The sequence below is a fragment of the Panthera onca genome, chromosome A2, assembly GCF_046562875.1.
Source record: "Panthera onca isolate mPanOnc1 chromosome A2, mPanOnc1 haplotype 2, whole genome shotgun sequence".
NCBI lineage: Eukaryota > Metazoa > Chordata > Mammalia > Carnivora > Felidae > Panthera > Panthera onca.
Window position 1 is genome coordinate 61849868 of NC_138340.1, and position 19285 is coordinate 61869152.

The following is a 19285-nucleotide window of genomic DNA, read 5'->3' on the forward strand; positions in this document are numbered from 1 at the left end:
TTTCTGCTGAATGCCTTAGTAAGCTTGGACCCTCTGTGGTCTCTATGCCCATGCCTTGGCCCAAGCAGGGGGGAGGGTCACCCGTGTAGCTTGACGTGGTCATGGCTGCCAACCCCATGTGTGTGAACTCTCAGAGCTCAACACTAGGTGCGTTTTAGGGTGGGTACCTTGTATCTTGATTAAGAGTGGGGAATGCTGAGGCCCAGAGCTTGGGGCTGGGGTCTAGAATAACATTCTTGTAATTGTGCAAGGCCACACCAGGATGTGAATGACAAACCCTGCTCTAGGTCAGACTGCACCACACCACAGGGCTGGTGGCCTGGGATCCTCACGCTGAGGCTGAGGCTCGGGAGAGTCGTGCCACAGGAAGCCTGTCCCCCCCTCCCCCGGCCTATCCCTTCAGTAGTAAGTATCAGGAATAGTAGAGAGCTCTCTACAATGGGCAGACCGGCTGGCTCAGATTTGTCTCCAGCCTCCTTGACCCCATGGCATCCTCCAGGCGGACAGTTCTGTCTCCACCCACTGGGTCATGCGGAGGCTGGAGTATCGGCCAAAATTGAGTCATCTGTGGGATGCTTTCGGGGGCCTGTACTCAAAAACTAGTCTGTTTAATAACTTCCTTTCAATGAGCCCACTTTTTGAACTCTGCAGTAACCGACATGCAAGTTAAGGGATTTTTTTTGCCCCTCAAATTCATTAAGATGAATACAACCTAGTAAGACTGGGAAATGCTTATTCAAATGCCTGATTAAACTGGGCAGGCACCCTTGCACACCCTCTTCTCTTGGGAGCTGTTGGCCTGGCCCTTCCATCAAGACAGGCCTGGTGCTTTTGAAGGGCTTTTCCACACCAGCGCTCAGGAGAATCTTGACCCAGGATGTCACTTCCCCAATCTCCAACCCATGGGGTCCCCCGTCATGCATTAACACTAAAGGAACTCAGGTGAGGTCTGAAATTCCAGGGACACAAAAACCTGAACGGAATCAATTTTCACATCCCTGGATAGTTCTCTTTGGGTTTTTCCTGGTAGAAATGTCAAGACCATCCTGAGGTTGGGGATTTGGCCCCTGGGCGGAGCTTGCTATGGGCTTTATGGGCTGTCAGTGTGACCTCAGGCCTAACCAGTCTTGTCTGGAGATGGGGATGACATCACACCAAGTCCTTTCCCTTCCTGGTTGCCTCCCCCTCATCTTGAGGGGGGACGACAAACCCCTTTCGGGATTTCAGCTGGGGCACTGAGCAGGAGCACAGGGGCTGTGTGTCACTCTTCTGACCTCATGGGGTCAGCGGAAGTTCCAAGATGCCTCCCTCAGCCAGGTCCCTCTCCTTCCCGGCCCCACCCTGGCCCCTGCTGATGCCCTTGATCTTTTTGGTTTCTCCCTGGCAGGTTCCCAGACCACTCAAGATTTATGTCCATCTGGGGGCAGTCAGTTAAGTGTCCGACTTCTGGCTCAGGTCATGATCTCGTGGTTTGTGAGCTTGAGCCCCATGTCAGGCTCTGTGCTGACAGATCGGAGCCTGAAGCCTGCTTCAGATTCCCAGTCTCCTCCTCTCTGTGCCCCTCCCATACTCATGCTCTGTCTCTCAGTAACGAATAAACGTTAAAAAAAAAAAAAAAAAAAAGATTTACACCCACCTGACTGGGGAGGGCGTACCGAACCGCAGGCTGCTGCGGGGAAGGCCCCACCAGGGAGGGCACCTCGTCAGCCACCGCCCACTCTTCCCCCTCCACCCTGGGGGTTTCCTCCCAGAAAGTACACTTCTGGTGTGGCCTGGAGTTACACCTGTGGGCACTGTGCATTCACACTATCAGTTAACAGACTGACCGCATATGTTTTCTGATGCAAGCGGGGCCTGCTGACATTCCTTGCCGATAGCCTCACCAACATGAGCTAAATAAACACCTAAACCTGGGAGTGGGCAGGTGTAGTCCACCAGAGGGCCGGCGTCAGTTTTCCAACAAGTCAACTGGGTGTGCATCGCTCACACTGAGTGTCAGCCCACACATGGGCCTGGCCACCTGCATGTGTGTGCAGGTGTGAAGATGTGCCCCACACCCAGGTCTCACCCCGCTGGTGAGGACTAGAGGGAAGGAAGTCCGTCAAGGCAGCAGAGGCTGCTCTGAGGCTCCAGGTAAAGCTCCTGATGGTAGGGGGCTGGCGCCCCATCACCTACACAGCCATTTGCAAAGACAGGAGTGACAAGAAAGGAGACCCCTCCGGGCCGAACCACACACTGAAAAGATTTTATTAACTATCCCCATCTTCCCACACAGGAGCTGTCAGAGCGGCCGGGGTCACAATGACAGCGACGAGCCTTGTTTTGGAAGCAGACAGCGCAGCGGCATCCAAACCTGAGATCAGAGAACACCAGTTAGAGTCGCACACCAGGCCCCAGGCCACCCTGGGCAGAAAACAAAAAATTCCAGCTGCCTCCATGAAGGGGAGCATGCCAGGACTTGCACCTGCTTTGAGAATGGGAGCAGCACAAGGGCATGTCTGTGGTGAGGCCACACCTTCAGGCAGGAGGAGGAGGGACTTGGAGGCCTGCGGTGAAAAATCAAGTAACTTGAGCACAGCCAGGGACTCTCAAATGCCAGTTGCCATAGAGGCAGGGACAGAACTGGACCAGGATCCACACCCCTGGCCACACCGTGAGCTAACCAGCCCTGTGAGGGGACTCAGCAGCAGCCTGGCCTTCCCAGGCCAGCACACCACCAACCCTGGAGGTTCCTGGGGAAAAGGCTGCAGGTCGAATCCAAAACCACCAAGGCAATCAACACCGTGCCAAAGAATCAGGGCCTGAAGAGTCCAGGTATTAGACCACTATCGTCCAAAAATAGTCTCGCGAGCTTGAAAGCAATTAATCTTTCTGGGACTCCATCATCTGATTTTCAATATGGGAAGATCAGAATAAGTTGATGGTTTTGAACTTCTCGGGCAGGGGGCTCAGGGAAATTAGTAGACATGAAGTGAAGACAGACCTCTCCGGCACACTCACCACTGCAGATTCCAGGAACAGCTTGGCAGCCACCGACGAGGCCATCTCTCAGGGCTCTTGCATCTTGGGATTGCGGTGGCTGACACACTGGGGGACCGCGGACAGTACTGTCATGTGCTGGGCAGGGTGACAAGGTGGCCCGCCAGTTTCAAGCATGCTGGTAGGACACACAAGGCCTTTGATTACAGAGCTGACCCTTCTCAGCAGCAGCAGTCAGGGCGTCGGCATCTTCCCCCAGCCCCAATTCCCACCAGGGGAGCCGGAAAACACCCACACACAGGGAGGGCCGTGTGTTACAGGAAAGCCAAGCCTTTTACCTGCTCTCTGCCCCAGAGGGAGGCACTCCCTTCTATGTCCCAAGGCTGGCTGCTATTCGAACATCTGAAGATGGGCCAGAGTTCAGTCAACGCCTTGCTCACAGGACCGCAGAAACATGAGACTGAGCGTGTCCTCGAGGCCGGTGTGGTCAGCGTCCGCACGTGGACTGAAGAGGCAGATCCCAAGTCTGCTGAAAGCCTCAACCTTCAGAGGAGACGTGGTGTGACCCGGCCACCCAGAGGAACTATGCTGCCCTGCCATGACCACACTGGCCCATCCCTGACAGCACCCAACAGCCCTCCCACCAAGGCCAGGACACCCCGGGCATTCCCCTCCCACCTAAGCTTCCCACCTGCTTCCAGATTCCACTCCTCCCTCTGGGTCTGGCATCTGGAAAAGGGCAGACAGTAAGTAGGGTGGGAGAGGCCTGGTGTGCAATCGCGATCTGCCAGTTTCTGGCTGGGCAACCCTGGACGTGGGCCCCTGTTCCATATCGGACCCAAGACCACCTCTCAGGGGTCCCCAAGGATTTGAACTGGGGGAAGAACAAAGACCAACAGGAATGCCCTCCTTTAAGATGAGCACACGCTGGCTTCACCCTCCAGCAGCCCCACTGCAGAATTTCACCATTTTTTTCCTACAACTTGTGATATCCCATCCATCCATCCCACCGGGCTCGTCTGGCACTGTTTTCCACTCATGATTCCCCGAGGCTCCCCCTTTACCACTCCCCCTAAACTTCATTTCCAACTTTTGCAAGGCTTTTAAGGACAATAAAATAAAATCTGCAGCGAGCGTGAACACAGCAAACACCCCCAAATCCACAATAACTTCTGTAGATGTGAACGTTCTGTGAGCTGCATGGTCTCCAACAGTAGCCACTTGCCAAAGGTGTGTCTCCTGAGCACCTGCCAAGTGAGCAGTGAATAAAAACCCGGATTTGAAACTTTACTTCCTCTAAACTCACGTGGCAACTGCAGATGTTTACAACGTGCAGCACATCAGAAATGGAAAAAACGCGGTCATCTGTTCGAAATTTCTATAACCTTGCTCTGGATGGAGCAGGGCAAGGCCTCAAACCGTTTCCCAATGTTCTTGCAAGCACTGCAGGAATGCACGGGGCCACCCCAGACCCAGGCACGCTGGAGGCTTGCCGCCCACCTGCCCGAAAGCCCCTAGGCCTGGGGCACCGGCCCGGCCTGCAGACCAGACGGGAGGGGCTACCTTCAACGCTGTCCCCCACGACCCTGGAGCTCCTGAGCGGAACTCCCTCAACTCCCAAGAACAGAGAAACAGCCGTACGACCGGTCATTACCCAGAGCTGCCCTCCTGCCAGTCTTCCCGGCAAGTACTCCCCAGCTACGATCAGTCTCCGGAACGGCAGGCCGAGACCCCCGGGCACACTCGGCGGATTCCGCAAGGGCTTCCGGTGAAAGCGGGGTGGCGGGCGCCGTCGGCCGGGGAGCAGCGGCGTGAGCGGCGTCACTTCCCCGAGGCAGCGCCGCGAGGAGGACACGCGGTCAGCCGCCGCCGGGACGCCGCCCCCGGCCGCGACTCCATCCCCGCGGCGCTGCCCCCACGGCCGATCCTCCCCTGGCCTTAGCAGGGAGCGAGCGCCGCCGGGTACCCGCGATGGCCTCGGATGCCCAGGCCGCCCGACAGCCTCCTGTCGCCAGCGACACATGACAGCGCCGAGCACAAGTCAGCGCGCCGGAAGCCGGCCGCAATGACGTCACGCAGCGCGCCGGAAGTCGGCCACCGGGAGGACGCGGGCGGAAGTCGGGTAACGGCTGTCCGGGGCCGCGGGGCCATGGAGTGGGGGGCCTGCCTCCTGTCCGCTCCCATCGGGGTGCGCGCCCCCCTTTCCGCCTCACAGCCGTCTCCGCTCGAGTGGTGTCTCTGACGGCTCAGGGATCCCGGCTCCCGACGCGGGGAGGGCGCACGGCCGGCGGGCAGGGCCGGTCCCGCTGGGCTGAGCGCGAGAGCGCTTTCTTTGTCGTCGCCTCCCGTGAGCGGTTTGCCCGTGGTGGGCAGCCCGTCCCGGTCTATTCTTTCGCTGAAATAAAAGTATTTCCTTCTCTTCTGCTTTTGTGGAGCGCTTGACTGGGTTGGGAGGGCCGCGCCGGGGAGGGTACTGAAGCCGGAAAGGGTGCGGCTGGTCGGAAATTGTAGGGCCTTCTCCGAGGGGACCGGGGGCACGGACCGCATGTTCGGGGGTCTGGGATCAGGGATCAGGCTCGCAAGGCGAGAACGGAGTTCTGTAAGTAAAGAAGAGCTGAGCAGGGCTCGAAACTCATTTTACTTATGGCACCTGCTAAATCCATTCAAGCACTTCAGCGTATACGAATCCCATTATGTATTTTATTAAATCTCATGAGACGGGGCAGGAGTTTTACTTCCAGATTGCTCACATGGAAAATAACATTTGCCGAAAGAGGTTAGGAGGCTTGCTCATGATCTCCTGGAAGGCTAGGTTTTTCTAGCTCAAGAGTTTGGTGCTGTTTGCCTTCCCTGAGTCTGCCACGAGATAGAGAAACGGTGTGAGGATGTGGGTGTATATGTGTGACCAAAAAAGGTGGGCTCTCCCCAGGACGGAAAGAGAAGAGCTGCTTTCTAAAATCATAACAAAATTCACTAGAGAGGAGACGATGCTCTATGGAAACTGTTTTCCAAAGAATAAGAAAGTGCCAGTGGCTTCTGGGTGGCTCAGTCAGTTAAGCATCTGACTTCGGTTCAGGTCATGACCTCCCAGTTAGTGAGTTTGAGACCCATATTGGGCTCTGCACCGATGGCTCTAAGCCTACTTGGGATTCTTTCTATCTCCCCCCCCCCAAATAAATAAATACACCTAAAACAAAAAGGGTGCCAAAACATTAAATATCATAGAACCAAAGCTCACTTGAGTTGTACAGGGAGGGTGCATGAGACAGGGACAAAGGGAGACAGACCTCTCAGCAGCATTTTAACGACTTAACAGACTATCGAAAAGAACTTTCTTCAAATCCCCATCTCCAAAGAATAACTCCACTATTCTTCCAAGCCAACTGGGATATATGCCTGGAAAAGAATATTACCAATTTGGCTCTGGAAGAATACATAAGGAGTTACAGCCAAGGAAATGTCAAGGGGGAGCTGGTGGGGTCTCTTCCACAGGAGGCCACACAGGGTGGCTGTACTCACAGGGACTGTCACAATCTAGAGCTGGTTTGGTCCTTTATCATTTACAGGCCTGGAAACTTGAAACTACAAAGAGAATTCACTCGAAGTGAGTTGAAATTCTTTTCTTTGCTGAGTAAATCAACCCACTGGATTTGTCATGGGCACAGCATGGTATGAGGTGCATGTGTCCAAGGACAACTTGGAGACCTCTCGTTAGTTATGTGCTCTTTAGTCTCATGAGGGAGATCCTGGATGGGGGAGAGGGACAAAGAAAACACTGAAGTCAGCCTTCGGAACAGTGAAAAGATTCACTTAAAAAAAAGGGGGGGGGGCACCTGGGTGGCTCTCTCTGTTGAGCATCCGACTCTTGGTTTTGACTCAGGTCACAATCTCACAGTTCATGAGTTTGAGCCCCCAGTCGGGCTCTGCACTGACAGTGCAGAGCCTGCTTGGGATTATCACTCTCCCTCTCTCTCTCTGCTTCTCCCCTGCTCAAGTGCCGTGTGTGCGTGTGTGTGCGTGTGTGTGTGTGCACACGCTCTTTCTCTTTGTCAAAATAAATAAACTTCAAACAAACAAAACCTACACCAATTAGCTGGAATCTAGCCAAGACATGAGTCCATTGAAAACTGTCTTTGAGAGGGCCAGTTGAAGATAAATCTTCACTTGTTCAGGGCTTTCTTGAACACTCGAGAGCTTAGCCAGGGGAGACTGTGTCGATCTTTGTCTGGCCAGGTGCACATCATTTGTCTCATTAGAACTCGGACACAAAGAGGAATCCCGCACAGTCTCTAAAGGGCCTTACAGTCTAGTAGAGGAAGTGTCCTAACATTAACTCTAGCTAATTAACTCTAGCATCAGGACACACAAAGTATTCTGGGGCTGGAGGAGGGAAAAACTGCATCCAAAGATTGAGTGGAGGAGAAGATACTTGAGCTGGGTGAAAATGCCCAACAGTCAAGTCCACTAGGGATAAACCTAATAGACCAGGTCTGGTTTATTAACCTGTTGCAAAGAGAGAACCCTAGAGATTTCTGCGTTGTGTCTCATGAGGAGACTGGAGAGGGAATTTTGTAAGGTTTGGGGTTGCACTGAATAATTCTGAGGAGGGGAGAGGGGAAGTGAGGGCCATCTTCAGATGGTTGCTGTCACGAAGTGTGGACCACTTAGTAACTGGGTCTTAGGTATTTTTGTTCATGAGGTAGGGCCACAGAGCAGGCTATGGAAGTTACCGGTAAGAAGGAAGAGGCTGTCAGGACACTTCACAGCTGAGTTGTGACCTTGGGAGAAATGTTTTCTGTTAACACTGTACTGGCTCATCAGTGCCTATTATAATAAACTGAATATACAAGTGGCCAGTGGCCAGACCATTTATGAAAATAGGCCCACGGCCTGCAGCAGCCCGCCCAAAACCAATGCCTCCTCTGCAGAAGCCTGCCCAGGAAGCCGGCTGCTCGAAGTCAGACTTGGGGCAATTCAGACTGCTGGCTCTGGTGACAACCCAGAAAGCCATACAATACCCTGTGACAGTCCAAATAAGCCAGATGGCCAGGACTCGGTCAATAACTGACATCTTACCTAATTTTTGTTCCCGGGTCCAACTCAGGACCAACCAGAGAAAATCGAACACAGGAGATGCCCCACTTCTCTAGAGTTCATCTCTGGCTCCCTCAGGCCCACAGCCCCCATCAGGGCACCCCTGAGTCCCCCTTTTCCACCATGAAGCTCTCCCCCTCTCTTGCTGCCTCTGGGCCTCTACCAGGCCAGGTGATGGAGTGACTCCCTCACTATTGCAGGCTCTGAACAAATATAGCCTTTTCTTGTTCTCATTTGGTGGGTCCTCATTATTTCCCCGGGTTCAAAGAGCTCCTGGGTTGGTGAGCACATGGTGGTGCTGGTGGATTGGTGACCTGGAGAGACATGGAATCCCCGTGTCCGTTCCTATACCTTGGTCCAGACATCTCTTTCATCTGGAGGCTTACCTGTAGCTTTTGTCATATCCTTTTATAATAAGTTGGTAAACAGTCCGTGAACTCTTTTTCTGAGTTCTGTGAGCCACTCTAACAAGTTAATTGCACCTGAGGGAGGGTCATGGGAACCCCAATTCATATTCATAGCCAATTGGTCAGAAGCACAGATACCAGTTTGGACTCGCGGTTGGCATCTGAAGTGTGGGGGGTCTTGCAGGATGAAGCCCTCTACCTGTGGATCTGATGCCGTCTCCAGGTGGATGGTGCCAGAGTGAGTTACTGTGGGATACCCAGCTGATGTCACAGAATTGCTGGGTGTCAGGATCTGGTGTCACACAGCTGGTGTCAGAATCGCTGCAGGAGCGGTAGCTGTTAAGAGTAAAGGAGACACAGGAGGAGAGTGGTTTTTCCTAAAACATGGGCTACCGCAAGCTGTAGTAGTGTTATGGGCTGCTGAGAGTATAGAAAAAGAGTATGGGCACTGAGAGTATAGAAAAAGGTACGTTAGTGGGAGACCCAGAAGACCAGACCTCTGTGCTGGGGTGGGAGCCCTGGGCTGCACTGCTCATGTTTGCGGGGGTGGGTGCCAAACGATGCAGATGGAAGACTGAAAGATCATTTCCCCCACCTCTGCTCTATATGCCAAAGGGCCTGGAATACCTTTGGGAGTGCTAGGGACCAGCTATTTATTTGGTATCTGTCTCAAATAGGGTCCAAGGGATAGGCCAGTAAACGTAAAGAGAGCTCTGAAGAATGGGAGAATAGTAGAGGTAAGAAGGAGCCGCTATTCTGAGGGCTGGGGTAAAGCCCCCGGGGGAAGAGATCTCCTTACCCCCAGGGCTGAGGTCCAACTTGCTTGGAGAGAGCCTAGCTACAGCTCACCAAATGGCGGAGAAGCGCTGGCAGGACGTCTGGCAGTCCCTCCGGAGTGCCAGGAAAGCTGTTCAGGGGCGCGCCTTTGCGGCTATAGGGCAGGAGCTGGAGCAGCGTTCTGGCAGCCTGCACCGCGGAGTCGGGTGCTCGCGGAACCTGGAGCTAGAAGAAGCCGTCCTTGGTGCGGGGAGGTGGGCTCCGGAGAGGCCTCTCCTTCTGCAGCTGTCAAGGGAACTCACTGGAGCCGGCAGCAAAGCCCCTTCCTCCCGCACTGCCTCCCAGGGGGTTTCTTCCCCGGCACACCTCTGCAATGGCCCACCTGGCAGGGTAAGAGCGCTCAGAGGGCCCAGCTCCATCCTGCAGGGCATGGAATGAGAGTGAACGCGAACTAGAGATAACACACAACCGGCACACAACCGGCACAGCAAGCAACATTGTAAAACATCAGTGGAGACAAGTAATGGTTTGTTTGGTATCAGTTTACATTCTAGCTGTGCTGCAAGGTTCTGGAAACAGTTTTTAAACATTTTTTTTTTTTTTTTTTGAGATAGGGCGTGAGCTCGGAGGGACAGAGAGGATCCAAAGAGGCTCTACGCTGGCAGCACACAGCCAGATCCGGAGCTGTAACCCACGAGCCACCCACGAGCTGTGAGATCATGACCTGAGCCTAAGCTGGGCGCTTTACCGACAGAGCCACCCAGGAACCCCTGTGCTGCAAGGCTCTTGCTAGCAGCTTGGCTTAGTGGCAAAATAGTGTCCTCCTGTTGCTGGCTCCCACTTGCAGCGTGGCGGGCAAACCACCAGACTCTCCAGACTCGTCTGTAAAAGGCGGCAGTTACCCTGGTGACCCTTAAGGTCATTGACTGTTACGGTGACTGTTCTGATAGGACCCAGGCGTTGCTAGTTACTGCATCCCCACCTTCCTGAGGGCTTGTCTGAGCAACACAGGCACTGCAGCAGAGGAAGTCGCGGAAAAGGGCACGGATGAGGCAGACGAAATTTAGGCGCAGATTGAGAAAGATAAAGGAAGCGGCTTCGCCCCGCTGGCCCCGCCCAAGCCTTCCGGTGGCCCCGCCCCCAGCCCCCAATCTCCCTTCCCGCCAGCCACGCCTTCCTATTCCTGTTGGCCCCGCCCACCCACCCGGCAGGCCCAGTCCTGGGTATCCTACCAGCCCTGCCCCCTTCCCTTCCTGTCCTCACCTTCCGGCCGGCCTCGCCCCTTCCTGCCAGCCACGCCCTCCCTCCCTCCTCGCTAGTCCCGCCCCACCCGGCGGCACGCACTCAACTCACATGGCCCGCCCCCGCCTTCCTGCCAGCCACGCCCACCCTTCCCGCTAGCCCCACACCACCCCTCCGGCCTCGCCGCCATCTCATAGGCCCCACCCTTCTCTTCGTGCCAGCCCCGCCTCCTTCCCATTCCCCCCTCTCCACTTTCTTGCCTCGTCCCTTCCCTACATGCCCCGCTCTCACCTTCCTGCAGGCCACGCCCCTTCCAGCTAGCCTCTCCTATCCCCGCCTGTCCCGCCTTCATCTCACAGGCCACGCCCTCCCCGTCCTGCTAGCTCCACCCCCTTTGCCTTCTCGTCCCGACTTTCCTACCGGCTACGCACCTTCCCGACAGCCCCGCTCCTCCCACCAGGCCAGCCTCTTCTCCATACCTGGCCTTTACCTTGCTACCGGCCCGCCCTCCTCCTGGTAGCCCGCCCCTTCTCGCAGGCCCGACCCCTCCCCCAGCCACGCCCTGCTCTTATGGCTAGCCCCTCCCCTTTACCCGGCCCCGCCCCCTGTTTCCTTTGGGCCGGAGCGCGGCTTTCCCGAGCGCGAAGCAGGCCGGGAAATTGGCTGCCCTAAAGATGGCGGCAGAATTGAAAAGTTGGAACCACTCCTGCGGCCCTGAGGGGCGGGGCCCGGGCTGGGGGTCGGGCTGGGGGCGGGGCAGGCGCGCTCTCACCCCGCCGAAGGGCAATGGGGCGGGAGAGGGGCGCGGCAGGCGCGCTCCCGCGGCCGCGAAGGGGCGGGGCGCACCGGGAGCGTCCCCGGCCGCCCCGAGGGGTGGGGGCGGGGCGGGGCGCGGGGCGGGGCCGCGCCTCGGCCCGGAAGTGCGGGGTGCGGGGTGCGGGGCGCGGACGTCCCCTGGCGGCCGCGGCCGGAAACTGCGGCCGCGCGGGCGGGAGGCGCAGGAGCGGCGGCGGCGGCGGCCGCGGGGCCGGGCGAGCATGTAGCGGCCACGGGCGGCGCGGGGCTCCCGGGGCGGGCCGGGCCGCGGGGGCCGCTCGCGGCGACATGGACGAGGAGGGCAAGAAGGGCAAAAAGGTGAGCGTGCGCGGGCGCGCGCCCCCCGGGGGCCGGGCGTGGGGCGAGCTGGACCCCGGGGCCGGGCGGAAGGGCCGGCGCCGGGGGTGGACCGGGAAGGTCCCCCGGGGTCGCGCTTCGGCCGGCCGGCGCGGGGTTCGGGAGGTCTGGTTGGAGGTCGGGCGTGGAGAGGTCGGGGGGAGCGCGGTCGGCGGGCGGGCAGGCGGGAGCTGGAGCGCGCGCGGCCGGGCCCGGGACAGGGCCGCGGGGGTCGGTGCGCGCGGCCGGGGTTGGGCGGCGCGCCTCCGGACAATGCGGTTAGGTGGTCCTGGGCCCGGCCCGCGCGGCGAGGGAGGAAGGGGCCACGCCTTTCCTCCCCTTCCGGCCAGTGCACCCCCCCCTCGCCCCCAAACCGGGCTCTGCACATGGCCATCCCCGCGGGTCAGCGACCGGGGGCTGCCGCGGAGCCGGTCCCAAAGTTTTCCGGGGCCGCAGCCCTGGGGACAATGGGGGTTCGGCCAGCCCCAACAAGGGCTGCTCAGCGGACCCGGGTGGGAGCAGAGGCTGCACCCTGCAGGGCAGCCGCTCGCCGGCCGAGGTTTGCTCTGCCCGAGTGTAGCCGGACGATTTCAGTGACGCTACATTTGGCAGTTGTGTCTCGGACATAGTTCAGGAGGTGCCGTACTTAGTTCCTGCAGTTTTAAAAGTGTGGCTTTAATTATAGGCTGGAGTCGTTGGTACGCTCAGCGGGGTAAGCTGGAAAATGGGTCTTAGTGCTAAAGGATTTGTCTTCTGCAGAGTTTCGGTAGTGTGCACTTCGTGCGCGAGCTTAACACAGACCTTGGTGGGTCCTCCGAGTTTCGCAGCGGGAGCTGGCCCCGGCCATGACCTTCCATGACCCCTCCGCAGCACCGTGCTTTACAAGGCGCCCGTTTTAAAAAGGCTGTATTTGAGGTCCAGTAGCGGGGGTCTTCAGGGCGTCGTGCCCAGCTTGTCCTCACTTTCTTTCCGGGTTGTGTTGTGAGCGCTCTCGCTTCTAGTTTTGCAGTTCCCTACAGAGATGGTTAAGTCTGGAAAACAGCCCAAGAAAGTGATTCAGCCTGCAAGCGCCAGACTGCAGAGGGAGGCTGCCCACCTGGGGGGAAAGCTCCAGAAGAGTCAGTGCACTCCATTCTGCTGTGCTGCAGGCAGGCAGCAGGTGGGCCGGGACGCCCAGGACAGGGCCTGTCCCCAGTGCATGGCTGCCAGAGGAGCTGTGTCCCAGCACAGCACCAGTCTTGGCCTCCAGGTATATTTCACACCCAGGCCAGATGGTGCTGGCTAAGGAGAGTCACTCCCTTTGAATGGATGCTAACCTGTCTATGATGGGGAAGCATAGGGTAGGCTGAATTCTTTCTAGAGCCTTCCTTCTAGCAGGTTTGGTAGAAACAATATTCAGCAGTGTTGAGAGAGACGGGAAATCAGTGAGGCATTCCTGAGCTTTTGAAGTAGAAGTGACAAGCCAGCAAAACTCAAGAGTTTTGGAGTTGGGGCGGTGTTGAGATTCAGGCTAGAGAGAAGGTTAAAGATGAATTTCATTGTCTCTGTTAGAGAACATAATCTCTTGTTACATAGTTGTCCAAGTCAGGCTTCAGTGTTTCTCTGTATCCTACCACTGCCCTACCTCTTTTTCCCACGGGGGCCGGGGGGGGGGGGGGGGGGGGGCGTGGTGCCGGTCCCAGCCGGCTCTGGGACACGAGTTCCCATCCAGGCCACCACTTAGCACACTTTCTCTGTTGCTGTCTGCCAGGCATAACTGCTCTGCTCCTCCATTCAGTGTGAGGTCACTTCCAACTCACGAAATTTGGTGCTTATGTTGTTCTCGTTGGGGTAAATTAACCAGATTAATCTATTTTAAAACTGATACACAAAGGGGGGCACCTGGGTGGCTCAGCCGGTTAAGAGTCTGACTTCAGCTCAGGTCCTGATCTCACAGTTTGTGAGTTCAAGCCCTGCATAGGGCTCTGTGCTGACAGCTCGGAGCCTGGAGCCTGCTTTGAATTCTGTGTCTCCCTCTCTGTCCCTCCCCCACTCGCACTCTGTCTCTCTTTCTTTCTTAAAAGTAAATAAACATTAAATTAAAACCTGATACACAGAACTCAATAGCTAAAATAGCAGAAGTAATGACCTCATCATTTTATGAAAGTACAATTTGGGCATGTAAATTCTCTCTTCAGGGGCGCCTGGGTGGCTCTGTCAGCTAAGCATCCAACTTCGGCTCAGATCATGATCACACGGTTTGTGAGTTCGAGCCCTGCATCGGGCTCTGTGCTGACAGCTCAAAGCCTGGAGCCTGCTTTGGATTCTGTGTCTCCTTTTCTCTCTGCCCTCCTCTGCTCGTGTTCTGTCTCTTTCTTAAAAGTAAATGTTTAAAAAATTTAACATAAATTCTATCTTCAAGTTAGCTCCCTCAAAAAATGCAGATTTGACCTTTATTTTTAATTTTTATTTAAAGGTTTTTAAGGTAACCCTTAGGTCCATCGTGGGGCTTGAACTCATGACCCTGAGATCATGAGGTGCATGCTCTACTGGCCAAGCCAGCCAGGCACCCCCAGATTTAACCTTTAAAAACATGGATTGATAGGCTTTTTCAGGTCTTCAGACCCCAGTCAAGCAGTTATTCAGGCTTGTTCTAACGTGGCCTATTTATTTCCTCGGGATGGGAATCTGTGAGCTGCCAGAGAATAAATAGAACAGAGTGGGTTTCATACAGAGTGGCCCCAGGTACAGCCCTGTCCTTTTTTTTTTTATTAAAAAAAATTTTTTTTATGTTTACTTTTTTGAGAGAGAGAGAGAGAGAGAGAGACAGAGAATCTGAAACAGGCTCCAGGCTCTGAGCTGTCAGCACAGAGCCCGACGCAGGGCTCGAACTCATGAACTGTGAGATGGTGACCTGAGCTGAAATCAAGAGTCGGACACTTAACTGACTGAGCTGCCCACGTGCCCCTGGACCAATGCCTTTATATGTTCGTCTCTCCAGCCGTCAGAGAGCCTTCTCCACGGGCGTGTGTGTGTGTGCGCAAATATTTGTATACCTGAAATGAAACTTTAAAGAAATGGTGCTTAATATAAGCAATACACTCTGATTTTTTTATTCTGTTCTCCCCTCCCTCCCATTAAAAAACTGCCAGTCACGCCTTGTCGCAGCCGGAACTGCTGAGGTGAATTAGCCAAAGGCACTTGGGGTGAATCCCTTGTTTCATCTTTCCTCTCGGGTGGTTTTCACGGTGATTCCTGGGTGACCATGTGGCGCCCCGAGCATGGAGGCAGGAAGAGCAGTGCACGACGTGCCTGGCAGAGACTGTAGGTCAGGCGGCCAGTAGGTGAGTCCAGGGAGACCAGCAACTGTGAGGCTCATTCCTCTCTGAATCGGAGAGCCTGTCGCGGGGCTTGAACTCACGACCGACCATGAGATCAGGACCTGAGCTGAGGGTCAAGAGTCCAGCCCTCAACCCACCGAGCTACCCAGGTGCCCTGAGATAGTATCCTGTATTTATTAATTTCCAACATGAGGAACGTGGAATCCCTGCCACCTTCAGTCAGATTCCGTGATCCACTGGCCACCGTGCTTTAGAGTCTGAAGGCGCCAGAACCTTGCAGGGCTTGGCTGTTACTGCTCTGAGCATCATTCGGGAGGAATGTCGTGTGGAGGAAAACATCTCTTTCAGCAACGGTACCGTGATGGGCGCGGCTCTGAGGTGAGAATGCCGTCAGCCCTCTGCCCGTGAGGTCAGGGACGAGTGCCTTTTGTCCCAGTGCGCTTGGTCACCGCGGTGACCGCTGGTCTCACGTTTCTTCATTTCTGTCGGCAGCCCGGCTCTGTGGTGGGAGTCAGACTGTAGGTTTAACACACGACATCTTCCAGTTTGTTCATCCCAGTGCCTTTGACCTGCCACGTGCAGTGAGGAGAAGGGCTAAGGACACTGCACTTGTTGGGGCCATCACCTCTCACACGTCATTGGAGAAGGAGGGGGCCAGCGCCACTGCGTCGGGAGAGACACGGTGGGCAGCAGCCTGTCTCACGTGGGCACCAGTTCATGACGCTCAGCAGCGGGGGAGGTGCAGGGACAGCCTGGGCCCAGTGGGGCGGGGGGATTTGGGCCCCAGCTGCAGCAGAAGACCCCGGAGGTTTTCGTACGCCTTTAAGAACTGTTTGTTGGCACTGACCGTGTGCTGGACTGGACGCTGGGGGACACATGAGCTCTGTGGCCACTGAGCTGGAGATGCGGCTCAGAGGGCAGATGAGAGTGAAGTTGGAGAAAGCTTTGATGAGAGTGCGCAAGACCCCTGTTGTTATGAAGACGCCAGGTGCAGGCATGGAGACAATCTTGTACTAGAGTTCCTGTGCCCTGAGTGCAAACATCATCGGTCTTCTCCTCATCCAGCATGTTCCCAGCTGTGATGGGCTGGACCAGGGCCCCCCAGTCCTCATGGGGAAGCCTGGACCCCCAGCACCCCAGAGCTGGTGTGTAGGTGCAGACGGGTCTTTGAGGAGGTGATGGAGGTAAAACAAGGTCACGAATGTGGGTTCTACTCCAATGTGACTGGTGTCCCTATAGAAAGACAGCTGGGACACAGACATGCACGGAGGGACAACCACGTGAGGATACGGAGATGACACAGCCATCTGCACCCCTGGAGAGGCCTCGGGAGGGACCAGCCTGGCTGCGCCTGGATCTGGGACGAGCAGGATTGGGAAAGAATAACTGTGTTGTCTGAGCCACCTGGTCTGGTGCTTTGTCAAGGCCATTTGAGACATCAGGGTGATGTGGCCAGAGTCTGTGCTCGAACTCTGTTGGGGGGAGTGGTCTCAATGTAGCCCAGGGGTTCTGATTGTCCCCACTGACCCCTCAGACACGGATGAGCCACTCAGTGGCAGGATGATGCGTCGCACACTCGGGATGTGTAGCCCATGACAGGCTCGGTGCCTGGGGGTCTGCAGCGGGGGGCGGGCTGAGGGTGTCCGTCCTGCCCCGTGGTCTGCACAGGTACATGTCTCTGCCCTTCCCCATCTCTCAGCCCAGGAACGGCAGCTTGGTTTTAATGGTTCCGCAGGGAGCTCCGCTTTGGATTTGTCAGTGGACAAATAAAAAGGAAATCCCCCCCTCCTGCCTCAGCCAGTGCCAGAAATGTTACACTGTTTCCTCTTGGCACTGTAAAAGTAGCAGTTTCTGGCCAGGCTGCCAAGAACTGGGGCACCTGATTGTGGGCATTGGATCCGAGCAGTGGAAACCATCCCCTTCGCCAGGTGCAGCAGGCAGTCGGAACTGGGGCTTTTGTCTGAGGCTTAGGGTGCTGGGTGTCCTGTAACTCGGGAGGCGGGAAGAACAGTGGACTTCTCAAAGAGCGGCTGGTGTGGGCGGGTGTGGCGCCACGCACTCGTGCGTGGTGGACTGCTCGACCTGCTGTCCCATGTGACTCTGAGAAGGAGACTTCTGTCTTTGAGTCTTTACGGTCCGTCCTATGGTTAGAGTTGCACACGGTGTCTTTCCCTAAATCCACTATGCCTCCTGGGTATTGTTACAACCTCCTTGCGCTCAGGCGTGGTTCAGAATCCCTCGCTGTAGACCTGGTGGGGACACAGTTCACTGATTTCATGCCTATGTGTCAGGTCTGTCATCCTGTGTGTCACATGTCATGAAACGTCTCAGGTCTAAGTGCCAGTAGACACGTCACCATACATGGCTTTAACCAGTTCATGTTTGGCGGGGGAGCAGTGGCCGGAGCCGACCTGCCCTTGTGTGCCCTGATGTCGGACCCATTTCCGGCCCTGTTACGAGGCTCCTTTCCCCCAGCACTGAATCTTCAGCCCCCTCTGTGGAGGGAGAGTGTACAGTCGCCCCCCAGTATTTTATTATGAATGTTTTTGAATACACTGAAGTTGAAAGATTTTACAGTAAATACCTGTCCGCCCACCCCCTAGATTCTACCGTGAATGTTTGCTGTGCTTGTCTTGTCCCGTACCTACTCCTCTGCTTCTGTCTGGACCCCCATCAACTCACTTTGTCTTCCTGATGCACTTGAGACATCATTCGCTTCGATCTGAGTATGGCAACGTGCACATCATTAGCTAGAGTTCAGTGCTGTTTACAGTTTTTTTTTGCAGTTCTCTGTGCAACCGATATAGAGCGAAGTGTGCATTGTCAACTAAATTTTGACAGTTGTGCATACATACAGCCCAAACCCCTGCCAAGATGTAGGCCGTTTCCCTCACTCAGAAAGGTCCCTCGTGCCATCCCTGGGGCGGGTGTCGTGCCAATCGTGTCCACTCTGGAAGAGTTCTGCGGGGTTACTTTCTGTTCTCAAACCTCACACGTGGGTTCACGCAGTACACGTTCTTGTGTGCTTGGACCCCGTTACTCAGCATCACGGCTCTGAGACTCATCCGTCGTGTCGAGTGGCGCTCTGTTGTGCGCAGAGAACACAGCATGTTGATGCGTTCGTCTGCCGCCGGCCCTTCGGGTCCGTTCCAGCTCCGGGCTCTTAGGAGGAGCTCAGAACGTTTGCGAGCAAGTCAGTGCGTGGATGTATCTTGTCGTTTCTTTTGGGCAAATACCAAATGCTGGCATTGCCAAGTATATGGTAACCACGTTTTAACTTTGAGACACCGCCCCACGGCTCCCCAGTATCTTTGTCACCTAATTGTGGCAGCTACTGCGAGACTGGGCGCTCAGATCTCGGGCGATCATCCTGGGTTTGTTTTCTGTAGTTCCGTTCATTTTGGCTTCAATCTTTTTTCTAAAGGACGTACACATTCAGGATCATTGTGTCATTGAAATGACTCTTTTTCATTGTGAAACAATCATCTTTATTTCTGGTATTATTTCTTGTTTCGAAATCTACTTTGCCTGATGTTAATATAGGCACACCAGCTTTTTTTTTTTTTTTTTTTTTTTTTTTTTTTTTTGCGTTTCTGAAAATCTCTTTATTGTCTAGGTAAATAGAAGGGTGCTAGATTCTCATATCTGCTTCTGCATTCAGTCTGTTGCTATATGTGGTTTTGGTTGAAAAGTATGAAGAAAATCTGGCCTCACACGGATATGTAGCTGGAAAAGGAAGAAATATTTTAATACCTTTTCAGATAATGGTGGATTCTTTTTTTTTTTTTTTTAATTTTTTTGATTCTTTTTAAAAAAATCATTGCTTTATTAGTTTTTTAAAGGGCTCCACACCCAGGGTTGGGCTTGAACTCCAGCTCCTAGGATCAAGAGTCACATGCTCTACTGAGTGAGCCAGCCAGGTGCCCCAGTGGTGGTTTTTCTTTCTTTCTTTCTTTCTTTCTTTCTTTCTTTCTTTCTTTCTTTTTTTAAAATAAATATGTTTACTTCTTTTTGAGAGACAGCAAGTGGGAGAGGGGCAGAGAGAGGGAGAGAGAGAATTCCAAGCAGGCTCTGAGCTGTCAGCACAGAGCCCCAGGTGGGGCTCAAACTCATGAACTGTGAGATCATGACCTGAGCTGAAATCAAGAGTCAGACACATAACCGACTGAGCCCCCGGCTTGTTATTGATACTATACCAAAACTCAACAAATGGTGGTCTCCTAATGGCTAGTCACAATGTGCAGTTGGAAAGCACTGTCATAAACTTTTCATGTTCTGTGCCGTTGAACCACACCAGCTTCCTTCGACTGCACG

General features: G+C 54.9%; 2 protein-coding genes, 1 long non-coding RNA gene and 1 other non-coding gene across 8 annotated transcripts in view; 1 reads left to right on the plus strand and 3 right to left on the minus strand.

The window, feature by feature from the left end:
• Positions 1-2225: 2225 nt before the first annotated feature.
• On the minus strand, positions 2226-5066 carry LOC132678981 (uncharacterized). 4 transcript variants are annotated; one of them, XR_013554066.2, is made up of 5 exons: positions 4634-5066; positions 3671-3708; positions 3318-3484; positions 3001-3087; positions 2226-2353 (listed from the first exon to the last, which is right to left on the minus strand). XR_013554066.2 is itself a non-coding variant. In XM_078442633.2 (5 exons), the coding sequence occupies exons 1-4, from the start codon at positions 5000-5002 to the stop codon at positions 3049-3051; spliced, it is 651 nt and encodes a 216-aa protein (XP_078298759.1). In that variant the 5' UTR covers positions 5003-5062; the 3' UTR covers positions 2226-2353; positions 3001-3048. The 4 variants fall into 4 exon arrangements, 1 of the variants encoding a protein (XP_078298759.1); XR_013554065.2 differs by having other exon boundaries at positions 3001-3157; positions 4634-5063; XR_013554064.2 differs by having other exon boundaries at positions 3001-3157; positions 3318-3522; positions 4634-5054.
• On the minus strand, positions 4343-4474 carry LOC132679983 (small nucleolar RNA SNORA9). Its single transcript, XR_009610460.1, has one exon. It is a non-coding gene; the product is annotated as a small nucleolar RNA SNORA9 (small nucleolar RNA).
• A 77-nt stretch (positions 5067-5143) lies between the features above and the next one.
• Positions 5144-10852, minus strand: LOC145715293 (uncharacterized). Its single transcript, XR_014137284.1, has 3 exons — positions 10240-10852; positions 9280-9677; positions 5144-8816 (listed from the first exon to the last, which is right to left on the minus strand). It is a non-coding gene; the product is annotated as an uncharacterized LOC145715293 (long non-coding RNA).
• Positions 10853-11395: 543 nt separating this feature from the next.
• Positions 11396-19285, plus strand: part of CCM2 (CCM2 scaffold protein) — a 41805-nt gene continuing 33915 nt past the window's right edge. For both annotated transcript variants that reach the window (XM_060632056.3, XM_060632058.3), the window contains exon 1: positions 11396-11633. In XM_060632056.3, coding sequence (XP_060488039.1) covers positions 11604-11633 — 30 coding nt within the window. In that variant the 5' untranslated portion in view covers positions 11396-11603. The remainder of the gene's footprint in view (positions 11634-19285) is intronic.

Coding starts and splice junctions, on each gene's coding strand:
- LOC132678981 (XM_078442633.2), bottom strand. CDS start 5,002: ATGTGTCGCTGGCGACAGGAGGCTGTCGGGCGGCCTGGGCATCCGAGG. Junction 3,523..3,670: donor GGAGTGGAATCTGGAAGCAG/GTGGGAAGCTTA, acceptor TCTCCTCTGAAG/GTTGAGGCTTTCAGCAGACT. Junction 3,088..3,317: donor CCCTCTGGGGCAGAGAGCAG/GTAAAAGGCTTG, acceptor GCGGTCCCCCAG/TGTGTCAGCCACCGCAATCC.